Source organism: Hyperoodon ampullatus, assembly GCF_949752795.1.
Source record: "Hyperoodon ampullatus genome assembly, chromosome: 3".
NCBI lineage: Eukaryota > Metazoa > Chordata > Mammalia > Artiodactyla > Ziphiidae > Hyperoodon > Hyperoodon ampullatus.
Window position 1 is genome coordinate 136,314,293 of NC_136916.1, and position 14,526 is coordinate 136,328,818.

At 37.0% G+C, this 14,526-nt stretch overlaps 1 protein-coding gene across 1 annotated transcript in view; it reads right to left on the reverse strand.

Annotated features, from left to right (window-relative positions):
• EXOC5 (exocyst complex component 5) overlaps positions 1-14,526 on the reverse strand; it is a gene marked incomplete at both ends in the record, with an annotated part of 51,527 nt that overhangs the window by 29,506 nt on the left and 7,495 nt on the right. Inside the window, 4 exon segments of the mRNA XM_079699680.1 lie at positions 771-835; positions 4,448-4,642; positions 5,618-5,765; positions 6,393-6,487. Coding sequence (XP_079555806.1) covers positions 771-835; positions 4,448-4,642; positions 5,618-5,765; positions 6,393-6,487 — 503 coding nt within the window.

A 14,526-nucleotide genomic window follows, 5' to 3' on the forward strand; every position in this document is an offset into this window, starting at 1 on the left:
TGTACCTCAGGATTTTCAAGCATTACCAAAAGAATAAAATACGTATATTATCTGTTAAAAGGGAAGACATTTTTCCCAGATATTTAAATGGGAGAACCACTGTTAACAAGATTTTATTAGAGTCTGACATTCCATGAACTAAAGGAAATCATGAAAGAATTTCCTTCTCAGTGAAGTTTCTTTTAGGATGAAACCATTAATACCTAACTTAGCAATGGCCCTAGGGCCTTGCATCTACAACAGGACTTCTTAACCTGAAGTCCCTAGGAAGGAGCCTACAGATAGGCTAAAGGGTCTAAAACTCCATGAAATTGTATACAACAGCCTGTGTATCTGAATTTCTTAAGGAAATTTCATAGCTTTCACCGCTTTTCAAAGGTGTCCAAGACCCCTAAAAGCTTAAGAATTCTCATGTAGACAGAAGAAAAAGGAGCTCAAGAGCCCCATGTTTAAACTTTCTCTGTCCCCTTCTAGTCTGTTTATCAAAGTCCAAAAAAAAGAAAATTCAAAATCTTACTCCAATTTCAAAATTCTCTATCAATTTTTTCAAAAGAAAAACGTAAGATTGTAATTATTTCAAGATATATCATTAAATTTAGTTGTTAAGATACCACATTTTTTTCAATCAGCTATTACATACTGTACCTGTACAAAGGCAGTCCTCAATAAGTTCTTGTTGAATTAATGAGCAAAATCACACAGGAAAAAGTACAATTTTATTCTATACACTACACCATATATCCAAATTAGCTCTTGAGAAATAAACTTGCCTATCAAAAGGTAACTCTTGGGCAATTAGGTGCAGCTTCTGAATGATGTCTGCTGCCTCCTTTATCTATTAAAAAACAAAAGCAATAATTTAAAAAAATCTTTATACATATCAAAAAATAATTCTATATTTAAAAATAGTAATATTCTTCTATGTATGCCCACAGACCCTCACCCAAACAATTTTCTTTGAAAAACACAACAAATAAAATCTTATGAGCAACAGGAATACATCTGGGGTATCACCAATAATGAGTCAATAAAACATAAACATTTGTCATTATTGTACTGAAATCTTGTGATTTTATAATGCCACAATCCCTTCCCCATGAAACCTGCAGTTCAAGTTTACTCCAAATAAATTCAAATCATTGACTGCTGAAAGCAAGTTTAAGTATCTTCTGAGTTTGTGAAACGATAAACAAGATTTATGAAAATAATTCAGATCATACTGCTGTATAAGTCCCATTTTAAGTGAAGAAAATAACAACAAAATGCCTGTCATTTAATGAACATATAAAGTTATAAAACTTGTTATAAAAGCAAAGATTACGTTTAATATGAAGTTTCTAAAATGGAATATGGTACAGAAATGTTTGTACTTATTCAAGTTGTGGAACTGAAGGATTTAGGCAAGGGGTCCAGAATTCTTAAAATGCAGACATTTGTGCTTATACACACTAATGTATAGGGGAGTTATATAATGTTTACTTTTTAAAACAAATTTCAAATAAGTATTGAGTTTTATTTTGGCACACCTTTAAGTAAATGATTTTATGATCATTCACTTTCTTTTACACTAAAAAAAAAAAAAAAGAGAGAGAGACTCATACAAACGTGAAGGAAGAGCTGAGAACATTAACACAGATCTTTCTAACCTAGTACTCATGTGAAGTCTGGCAAGCAACTGTGGAAAACAAAAGCAGGACCAAACGATATTGTTGTTTTGCCCAACAATAGTGAATATAGATAGCATTTCTGCTTCAGTTATCTCTTCTCTCCTAGTCAGCATGTCACTGTCATTTTCAGTTACCAGATGCTCACTCTATTCTACTGAACATGGGCACAGATACCACTGCATTATCTCTTTTCACCATGCCATTTGGTTGTACTAGCAATGTCCACCCTTTTCTCCTCACCGATACTCCCTTCAGAAAGGACCTACATATGTGTTTTATGTTCCTATCAGGAGTTTGTTCTTGTTGTTTCAAGAGATGGAAGTCCCCATTACGCAGTGTTTGCAAACTTCACTTAATATAGTAAGAAGTATAGCAGAGTAAATAACACTTGATTTTATGGAATTCCCACACGTAATTATTTTATAAAAATCGTTTCAAGCACAAGTAGCTCTTAAGGTCACCCATCAGTTGAAATATACTATAAAAGTACAGAAGCTTTCAAAACCACTATCTAATAACTTGCTTACATCTGCTACTGATGTTAGGGTAAGGTGAGAGACCACCCATGCTAACAGGTTAAAGATAATCAGGGCCATAAGGCATTATCTACATGAAGAACATTAAGTTGTGATGCTAAGAAGAGAAACAACTAACATACTTTGTAATGACAGAGGTAAGAGGGAATATATACTATGGTCATAAAATGGGTTTTTTTTCCCAGAGAAGAAAATTAGAAGATTCTGAGAAGCAAAGATTAAAAAAAAAAGCAAAAATGACTTTGAGGCAGGAAGAAAAAGGAAAAAGATGTGTTGTTATCTTTTCGCTTTCTAATTCCTTCCACAATCACACACCTCCCTAACTACATGGGTGATTTTCCTTTTCTTTCCATTGGGAAGGTGGCTGGCACACAGTGCAGAAATTGAGATACTTAGAAGTTTATCTAATAATTAGCAATCTAATACCATATATGATGTTCCTAAGTGTAGTTAACTGTGATAGTACCAGGCCGAAAGTAATGATTCAACAGTAACCCAAAACTTATGGGAGATATGAGAGAAAAACAAGACAAAAGAGGACTAGAGTATAAGAAAAAAGGAACAAGATGAAAGAAAATGGGATACGGTAGAGAGTGAAGCAAAGGAGAGAAAATAAGAAGTAGCTTAAGCACTGTTAGCTCTACTTGCTCTTCAAAAATTACAGACAGCTAGTGACCAAGTGAATGAAGTAGCAAGAATATGAAGATTTTTTCTTCTTCTTTCAATCAAAATCTTAAAAATTAAGAGACAATAGTAATACCATGAACTACACAATTACTTGAGGATAATTAAAATGTTTAAAGAAAAGTGTAAAAAAATTAATTTCATTATGCAAAACATTACAAGCAATACAAATCAGGATAAAAATATGTGTAATCAGTCAATTTTAAAATATCTATTTTTCTCTAGATTCTAAATGGCTGCCTTGAGCTGCATCAAATAAACAGACCAACTCACACTGGTAAAATATCGGCATTTTGTTTATAACAAAACATAAATATACTCTACAATCCAACAGGTATAATCCAAGGTATAAGACTTGAATTATATAAATTTTATATACATATATAAAAATTTTTTTATATGTATAAATATGTACTTTTATAATACATTAGAAATAATGTATGCTTATATTTAGGAAACATAAAATAAAAGCATTCCATAAGCTATCCTGAAAAACAGTTCAGTGTTCAAGCTGTGTGTGTGTGTGTACACTATTATATATAAAAATCACGTGAATATATAAAAGCTAGATATTGCCAGTATTTTACAAGTGTTTAAGTATGATAACGTTCTTGATGTTAATCTTATCAGTTCTACTTTATATTACAAATATAATTCCTGAAACTCATTATTTAAAATACTGCCTTTTCTTTCGAGGAGTTATCTCTACATATGTAACCATTCCTTTCAAAGATCTCTAAAACTTAAAAATTCTATACCCCTATATAGTTCCTACTCACAAAAAAATGTGTTGCTTAATTCAAAGTGAACTTCAGTACTACTTAGTTTTTTAAATTCCACTATCTGAGATATCCCATGGAGTACACTCAGAAAAATTCTGGAAGACTGTATTCAACATATTAGTGGACAATGTCACTATGTGCATATACCATCCATAAGAATGTCTATTTTTTCATGCATTTTGATTTTTTCCCCCGAGGGGAAGAAAGTGAGCTAAATAACCTCTTTCAAGATTGTAGAGCAGCCAACACCATGCAACCTTAGACCAGGATTAAGTGACTAGTGCTATGAAAAAGATTAACATGAACAATTAATTCAGATTTTTCTATTCTCTTTGATCCAAACTATGGTTTAATTCTTTGTAAAAGATCTTTATTCAAGTAACAAAAACTAGAAGCTCTGAATTCCTTGCACAGAAAGATACTTCAGCTTGTCAGTGATTTAGGTCAGACCACCCCCTCACCCAATGGAATGTGACTATCAAATTCTGTTAATATTAAAAGTCAATTATGAGAAAGAAATATCTATTAAAATAGTTACCTCAACACTTCTAAACCATACAAATTTTATAAACAAAAATGCCAGGCAATCCAACTAAAAATTTGAATATATATAGTTGATCAGCAATCTGTAGACAAGTGTACATTTCAGAATAAAGACTTTTAATAAGTCAGCTACTCAGTGATTTGAAGTCTGACTCTGGAAAGAAATAACTGCAGTTCATAATTAGGGCACTGTTATTAATGCTATAATTTGCTTTTATCCTCTGACAGTGCTCACCTTTTCAGAATTTGTAAAAACATCAGATTTCAATTCTCCATCTAGAAACTCATTAAAGTATTTCATCAATTTCTGAGCCTCTACTGCCCGTTGTCTGGGTGTGTTTACCCCCTCCAACTGGTCTCCAAGGTGACAGACCTTGGTTGCTACATAGCTGATGTGCTCATCTAGTTCTTGGAAATGTTGGAAGGCAACCTAGGAAAAATGTGAACAAGCTTAAAATACAATCAGAGAACCCAGATTAACTACTAATACTATCATTATTACCAAGGGGAATCTGCATTAGAAGTATTTGGAAGCTATCACCTTAATTACTTAAAAACACATTTTCTATCTTATGTAAATTACTGACTTTATTATTTTCTAACAGTTATACATGCTTAAGTGAAGGAATCTAAATATATGAAATCTGAGCAGAAATCAGCTTTCTAACCCCTAATGCTAAAGAACAAACAGCCCCTGGGAGGCAGCAATGCTAAACATGCTCTTCTAACTACATTTACAAAGGGCAATCAAGTTCCACATCAGGTCCAGGCTGTGAAAGAGGCTCAGAGGTTCCAGATTAAGTTTAGGGTCTAAGAATGGCTAAGAAGCTTGGCCTACTTACCCCAGAGTCAGTCTAGAGATCTAGTTTTACTCCCAAGTGGACTGAGGAAGAGTTCTGTACATGCTTTTCCCAATTACACCAGCATTCTCATTAGGGTATATACCTCATGACTTTTGTGAAGCTTCCCAGACCAGGTTTCCTCTAGGGAAAAACTTCATCCAGGCAATAGTTGGTCTGGTATTATTATTTTGCTTTATGATTAAATGAGAATGCAAATAAATACCTAAATATCCAAGCTAATCATGACCCCCTAAAAATACAGGTCTACTGAATTTTCATTCTTAAAAGTTTGCACTGTTAAAGAGGAAGCAAGGACCACACTGTAATGGATACCACCTCATCCTAAGGGAGTACTGTGATCCCAAACCAACACTCAGTAGGCAAGCAAGTGCACCAAGAGTGCCTGATAACAATTTATTAACATTTTATCCCATGAGATGGGAGCAGTATAAAGAAACCTCAACAATTCTGTTGCATTAGATTTTTTTTAAAAACTGAAAACTGAAAGGAAATAAAGATATTAAAGCCTGTATAAACTATTCATTATTTAACTAACTGTTTACCTGATTGCTTTTCTGGAGCTCTTGTACCTTCCTGGCAAACTCCTTAGCTTCTTTCTGACACTGTTGCTCTAGTTTCTCTACTTTCCTTTGAATCCTTTCATCCATTATCTGGAGTTCTTGAATATGATTTACAAATTCTTCTAATAACCTAACAAAGGAAAATTAGAATATGAATCAATCCATCTATAACTGATCACTAGGAAGTGACCAGTTCACTTATAATTGTAAATAAAGTATTAGTGAGCATTCCTTGAGGTAAGGATGAACATGTTAATTTTCTCTTCAGCATCCTGTTAGGGATTATCTCTGACATAAATGAAAACCTCATAGGGAATCTCCATTAACCCCCAGAATTGAAACCAAATTTATAGAAATAGTTAAAAAGGTAAATCGTACTATATAAAAATAATACTGTGCATTCCAGGGTATGGTGAATTTTTGTTCCCCCAATTTACAACAATACTTAAAACAACATATTCAACGTTTTATTTTAGAGGTACAGCCAGACATTTCTAATTTATTACTAATTGGAGAAAATATTAAATTCTCATAATGCAATAAAATCCCTTCCCCCATATCACTTAAAGTCCTTCTCTAAAATAAAAGAAACATAAAAGGAAAAAAAATAGATCTCAAACTTCTAATGCTTCTTCCTTTTATTGGCCAGTTGTTAACTCCCTTTACATGAATGTTGAAAGGAATTCCAACAGTCACCTCTATTCCAGATATAAATTTGTATTAGATTGAGTCTATGAAAAAAAAATTTTTACTTCACCTTTTAGGATCAAAAGCTTCAGGTCCCCCTCTAGAGCCTCCTCCTGGGGTTCTCCATACAAGACGTTCAATATACTCATCTGCCACAAAAGGCTCCTAGTTTACAAAATAAATGTTCCTTTAAAAAGTTTCACAGGCCATGATTTAATACTACTTACAAAAATGAAACAGTTTATACCATGTGAGAACTTAAAATTAAATTACTAATTAAATACATCTGTATTATTAAAATGTACAGGCTTTTTCAATTTAAAAAAATCTTCAATAAACAAATTACTTAATGAAAATTAGTATATTAAAATATTAAAGACTATTATGAGCAGGAACATACCAAAGGAAAAATGAGCAAGGGACACAAACAATTTATAGAAGAAATACAAATGGCCAAGAAACATGAAACATATACAGCTTTACTAGTAATCAAATAAGGTCAAGTTATCACTTTTTTTTTCTTCTTTTTGCCTCACAAACTGACAAAGTTTTTCTTTTTCCTTAATTATAATATGCCTACAGGAGAGGGTAAGCTGAAATTCACTCTCATTATTGTTAGAAATGTTAAAACGTACTGTATTTTTGGAGGACAGTAGGTAACATTTTGGTAACATCAAAGTATTACAAATGCTCATACCCTTTAACCCAGTAATTCTACTTTTAAAATTCTAAGGGAAAAAGCAGATATGAACACAAAATCTTTGTATTATATATAACACTGAAAAATTATTACACAAATATTCAACAAAATCATTATTGAAAAATTATAGTAAACTTACAGGACAAAACAATTATGTTCCTATTAAAATCATGTTGTAAAAAAATTTAATGAAATGAGAAAAAAATGCTCATGTATAATATCTGATATTAAAAAAGCAGGATAGGACTTCCCTGGTGGCGCCGTGGTTAAGAATCCGCCTGCCAATGCAGGGGACACAGGTTTGAGCCCTGGTCGGGGAACATCCCACATGCCGCAGAACAACTAAGCCCGTGCGCCACAACTACTGAGCCTGTGCTCTAGAGCCCGCGAGCCACAACTACTGAAGTCCGCAAGCCTAGAGCCCATGCTCCGCAACAAGAGAAGCCACCACAATGAGAAGCCCGCACACCGCAACGAAGAGTAGCCCCTGCTCGCCGCAACTAGAGAAAACCCGCACGTAGCAATGAAGACCCAACGCAGCCATAAATAAATAGATAGATAGACAAATATGGAAATTTAAAAAAGATACATGTACCCCAATGTTCACAGCAGCATTATTTATAATTGCCAAGATATCGAAGCAACCTAAGTGTCCATCAACCGATGAATGGATAAAGAAGGTGTAGTATATAAATATGATGGAACACTACTCAGCCATAAAAAAGAATGAAATTTTGCCATTTGCAGCAACATGGATGGACTTGGAGGGCATTATGCTAAGTGAAATAAGTCAGACAGAGAAAGACAAATACTGTATGAAATCACTTATATATGGAATCTAAAAAATACAAGCTAATGACTATTGCAAAAAAGAAGCAGACTCAGAGATATAGAGAACAAACTAGTGGTTACCAGTGGGATGGAAGGGGGGCAATATAAGGGTGGGGGAATGGGAGGCAGAAACTACTGGGTGTAAGACAGGCTACAAGGACGTATTGCACAATGCAGGAAATATATACAATAATTTGTAATAACTGTAAAAAAAATTAAATATTCAGATTTATCCAGGTGCTGACATGTTTGAAGATTAAATCCTAAGGATGAGTTAGATATCCTGCAAAGTAAAAATTTTGGCTCTCTAATATACAATTTTAGCGAACATATCATTTATATAATCATACCTGTAGTCTACCTCACTTCTCTTGAGACAAAGAGGTGACATATCTAACAACTGTTAATTTACATATATAAATTGAGAAACAATGACTCAAAGAAATTTATGTTTAGAGCTACTTAGAACTTTAGAAAGTCTGATAAGCACATGAAATACTTCTAAATTATGATAAGATGGTGATGACAGCTGATTTTTTTAAGTGTTTACTATGTGCCAGATATGTGCCTAGCATTTTACAAACTTAATCTCATTTAATACATACTTAACAAGTCCATGAGGTAGGTTCTATTAATGTTGATTCATTTTATACCTGAGAAATTATGTGATACAAAAAGGCTATTTAATCCAAGATCACATATGCTTATCTGATTTCAAAAGTTCAAGCCTTCACTTCTGGTAAAATAAAGAGTTTTTTCTTTAAAAGAGGTTAAATTTATTTAGGAAGTAGCAGCTCTTCAAAAGTCCACAGTACTAAGGGTAAGCTGGGACAAAGTGAGAGAGTGGCATCGACATATATACACTACCAAATGTAAAATAGATAGCTAGGGGGAAGCAGCTGCATAGCACAGGGATATTAGCTCGGTGCTTTGTGACCACCTAGAGGGGTGGGATAGGGAGGGTGGGAGGGAGACGCAAGAGGGAAGAGATATGGGGATATATGTATATGTATAGCTGATTTACTTTGTTATAAAGCAGAAACTAACACACCATTGTAAAGCAATTACACTCCAATAAATATGTTAAAAAAAGTCCACATTACTTTCATTAAATTATATAGTAATCGTGCTCCTTTTCCCTGTCATTTTTTACACATAGATACTTGTGTAAATACAGTACTTAATAATCTTAGTTCTCATGTGTGGTTTTTTGTTGTTTTTTTTTGGGGGGCCACACCATGCGGCACGCAGGATCTTAGTTTCCCGACCAGGGATCGAACCCATGCCCCCTGTGGTGAAGCACAGAGTCTTAACCACTGGACCACCAGGGAAGTCCCAGTTCTCATGTGTTATTAATTTCATTTATTAGTTATTGAGAGTAGTTTCAGTTTTCAATTCAACATTACACTGTTCATTAATCTCAACAAACCAGTTTTATTAAACTTTATGTCAAAAAACTTACAAATCAACAAGTATTATTGACAGTGAAAAAAAAGCAAGCATTTTTTCATATGAAATATTTTCAAATTTCTCAAAATACAGTATTCCTTCATTCAACAAATATTAATTGAGAGCCTAACTACAGGCTACTCACTATTCTAAATATTCTGGAGGGCAGGAGAAAAATCTCTGCTCCACTGGATTTCAGGGAGGAGAGTAACAGACAAATGAGCAGATATATGAAAACGTAATAAGAATTATGAAGAAAGCTAACAGGATATAGACGGATGGATAAGAGTGGAATTATTTTTGGTAAAAGTGATCAGGCAATGCCTCTCTAAGAAAGTAAATTTTGGGCTTCCCTGGTGGCACAGTGGTTAAGAATCCACCTGCTAGTGCAAGGGACATGGATGGGTTCGAGCCTTGGTCCGGGAAGATCCCACATGCCGTGGAGCAACTAAGCCTGTGTGCCACAACTACTGAGCCTGCATCTAGAGCCCACGAGCCCCAACTACTGAAGCCTGTGTGCCACAACTACTGAAGCACACACGCCTAGAGACCATGCTCCACAAGAGAAGCCACTGCAATGAGAAGCCCACGCACCACAACAAAGAGTAGCCCCCGCTCACCGCAACTAGAGAAAGCTTTCATGTAGCAACGAAGACCCAAAGCAGCCACAAATAAATAAATAAATAAATATTAAAAGAAAAAAAAAAGTAAACTCTGAACAAAGAACTAAATGCAGCTAAGGAATAAGTCATCTGAGGAAGGAATGCTCCAAATACAGGGAACAAACTTAGTATGCAAGTAATGACAAGAGGCCAGTGTGACTAGAACACAGTGAGTGAAGTGGAGAATAGTTGTAGATGAGATCAAGAGAGGTGGTGAGAATCCACAGCTTGTACTAAGGTCCTGAAGGCTGTACTATAACATATTCCCCGTTATCGACTGAAGAAAAGGCCAGGTTCCCAGGAAGAAGGACTCTGCAATATGCTAGCAAATATATGCAGTAATGATTCTACTATTCCTTCCCCCAAAAGCAGTTACAACAATTTACTTGAGTAACTATATACTAGGGAAAGGGGAATACTCAAACTTTTTGAGGTCTGTTGTATACAGGATCCTAGTTGACATTCTTGATTGACTCAAAGCACCATGGACTCAAGAGACATATGGGAGAAGGACATACGGGAGCCAAGTAATAAACACATTCCTAGCCAAAGTCAAGCTCACCATCAGTCCAATGGGCCATTAGCCCAACTAGTGGCCATTTCCCCAGTTTGCAAACCTTTAATAGGAACAGACACACTTGATGGCCAATGCAACTTCCACATTGAGTCCTTGGTTTACAGAGTAGGAACTATTATGGTGGGGAAGTCCAAGTAAAAGTCTCTGAAATTGCCCCTCCCTACTCAATGTAGTAACCAAGTGGAATGGCAAAAATTAGTGCTACTCTTAAAGCTCTAAAGCAAGGATCAGCAAATTTTTTCATAAAGGACTAGATAGTATTTTAGGCTTGAGAGCCACAGAGTCTTTGTTACAACCATTCACCTCTGCCTACGTAATACAAATGTAACCATAGGCAACACATAAACAAATGGTCTAGCTATGTATCAATAAAACTTTAAAAACAGGCAGGTATCCCATGGGCTGTAAATTTGCCAACCCCCATCTAAAGGATGCAGGGGTAATGTTACCTATCATTTTCTCATTTAATTCATCAGTCTGGGTTTTGCAGAAACCAGACAAATCCTGGAGGATGACTACCTCAATAATTAACCAAAAAGTAGCCCCAGTTACATGCCGTGCCACATGCAGTACCTCCCAGCCTCATGCTATATGGCTACTGATTTAGCTGATACGTTCTTTTCTATCCCTACCAGCAAAGAGGATCAGACAGTTCATGGTCACATAGAACTGACAACAGTCTACATTTACTGTTTTGCTTCAAGGCTGTGTGAACTCTTACCCTCTATTATAACATGATCTGTACTGTATGGACATTCTGCAGAACATCTTACTGATTCCTCATATGAACTGACATCATGCTAATTAGGCCAAATGAGCAAGAACTGGCTAGCACACTGGAGAAGCTTGGTAAGACACACGTGATCTGGAGACTGAGATGTATACTCTATAAAGATTCACGGGCACAGTGGATCAATAAAATTTTTAAGGTAGACAGGGGAGGCTGGGACAGCACATCCAAAGTAAAGGACAAACTATGGTACCTTGCACCTCCACCACAAGGAAGGACACATAACACCTGGTAGGCCTTTTCAGCTTCTGGAGCCAACATATTCCACACCCACTCTGGCACATATATCAGGTAACACAAAAACAGAAAAGGGATCTGTGGAAGAGGGGGCCATACAACCTAGCAGACCCAATAGTATTAAAGAAATCAGCATTTACTAAAGTATTAATGTAATCAGTGCCAAGAAACAATGTCATGTGGAGTTATAGCAAGCTCCAGTGGGATAATCACAACACAGATCCCTGGATTGTGAAGGAAGATCATGCCATTTGCAGCAGAATTACACATCTTTTGAGGAACAACTCCTGGTATGCTTCTGGACCCTGGCAGAGAAGGTACACCTGACCACAGGACACGAAGTGACCATGCATCCAGAATTATAACATGAGGTGTGTTCTAACAGACTCCCCAAGTGGACCTAGGAACTATCCATCATAAGATGGAAGTAGTAAACCCAGGATCAAACATGAACAGAACCACAAAGCAAACTGCATAAGCAGGTAGCCCAAACTCCCATGTCTTCCACTACTATTGCACTAGCATCCTTCCCTCAGTTCACATGTATGGCCTTATGGGAACCTCTTACAACCAGATGATAGAGAAGGAAATAGCATGAGCTTGGTTTATGAAGAGTTGGCTAAGCATGTGGGTGCCAAATGAAAATGGACAGCAGCTGCAATTACAACCTCCCTCAACAGTGGCCTTGAAACTCAGTGGCAAGAAAAAAAAAATCCTCCCAAAAGGCAAAGCTTTGGGAAATACACCTGGTCATCCTCTTGGGTGGACAGAAACTGACCTGCAGTTAGAATATATATGGACTCACAGACAACGACAAAGGGCCTGGCTATCAGAGGAAAAAGACTGGAAGAAAGAGAACGGGAAAGTCTGGGGTACAGGCATGTGAATGGATACATGAGACTGGGCATGAAGTATGAAGATCTTAGTACCACATGTTAACATTCACAAGAAGACACCAACCAAGTAGACAAGATGACTCTGCCAGCTGACACCAGCCAGCCTCTGCCCAGCATTAGCATATTGCACACATGAACAGAGAGAACACAGTTCAGAGATATGGCCCCAACAGCATGAGGTCCTACTTAGCAAGGCTGATCCATCTAGTGTCAAAGCCAAAGATCTAGCTTAAGAGTGACAGAGACCAACTCTGAGCTCCTAAAACAACCCCATCCTTCAAGTAGGCTAATCAGCCATGAGGTAGCAAGTTGACTACACTGGGCTCTTTCCATGCTGGAAGAGTAATTCATTCTAACAGGAAGAGAAACATTCCAAATTGAGTTTGCCTATCCTCAGAGGAAATGTTTGTTCTCCTGGCACAGGATCTCATATATCAGACCATGGGACCCATTTAACAGCAAAGGGGGTGACCACAGAATCAACTGGTCATATCATAAACCATACCACCCAGAAGCTGCCAGTCTGATAGAGCACTGAAAGAGCCTGCTGAAGGTATAACTGAACTACCAGTTGAGAGACAATACTCTATAAAGATGGAGCACTATCTGCCAAAATGCAGTATACATTCTGAATTTAAAACCTTTATATGATGCTGTGTCCCCAACAGGAAAAACACATGAGCCTGGGAACAAGGAATAAAATCGGAAGTGGCCCTGCTCATCATGACTCCCAATTTGTTCTTGCTATTCTTGCAATTCTAAGGTCCACAGGTTAGAGGTCTTAATCTCCAAAGGGGGAATACTTTTGTATGGGAACATAATTAAGAGTCCCAATAAACTATAACTGCAAGTGCTGCCTGGGCATTTGGCTGCTTTTATCCAGGGAATAAAAAACAAGAAGAGGAGTGACCATCTTTGGCAGGGCAACTGACATCATCAGAGGAAGGCAGGGTGGCTACTATACGTAGGGGGCAGGGAACAATATGTTTGACACACAGATCTCCTTGTAAGGATCTTGTGATACTCCCTTGACCAATTCTGAAAGTACACGGACATGTGCGCAGCCCCGGCCTAAGAAGAGTATGGTAACCAGTTAAGCCACCAAAAGCAGCAGACGTACTAGCTGAAGGTGAGGGGGGGTTAGAACGGAGAGTAAAAAATGGAAAGTGTTATCGGTTGCAACCTGAGACCACATGCAACAGTAGGGGCCATGGTTCATCCCACTAACCACCTTCTAATTTTCCTCCAGGATAAGAACCCCAACTGGAGTCTAGAGGAGCTACCCCCCAAATGTATGTGAAGACATGGAGTCTAGTGGCACAGGGGTGGTCTGCGGTGGACAGGTGTCATCCAGATCTCCCTTCAAGAAGGGTCTTGCTCTAGCTGCTAGCAGTGCTGTCAGCACAGAACCTTCACCTGGCAGTATTTTCAGGGATCCACTCAGCTGCAGAGAGCCACTTCACTCAATGTCATAGTTTTCTCAATGTGGTCTATATCCAATGACTAAATAAGATGGGGATATAAAGGCCTGACCACTTTGGTAAAAAGCAGGACAACTCTGATAGGTAATTTTAGTTCCATATCTTCCCATAGGGATCATCACCATTGTCACTGGACCAGCATTGTACTGATACTTCTTCTAAGGCCCAATCTGGCTTCTTTACCCTGTCCTTTCATGTGTATTTATCCCAAGTGTACTTTCTAATAAATATTCTGCACACTAAACTCTCTCTCAAAGTCTGCTTCTCTGAGAAAACCTGCAACACTGTACTAGTCTAGTCAAGAGATGCTAATGACTCAGATGAAAGTGGCAGTAGAGGGGGTACTGTGATGTGGCCCAGTTCATGACATTTTAAAGACTCTACTCATACAAAGTGCTGATGAATTGGATGTGGGGAGAAACTTTAAAAAGGAATCATGATTACTCATAGAGGTCTGCAGCCTGAACAACTGTATGAATGGTAAGTGGTGCTATTTAGTGAGACTGGGGAAAGAGATGGAAAAGGGAGTAGGGATATAAGAGTTCTATTCTGCATATGATATGTTGAAGATGCCAATTAGA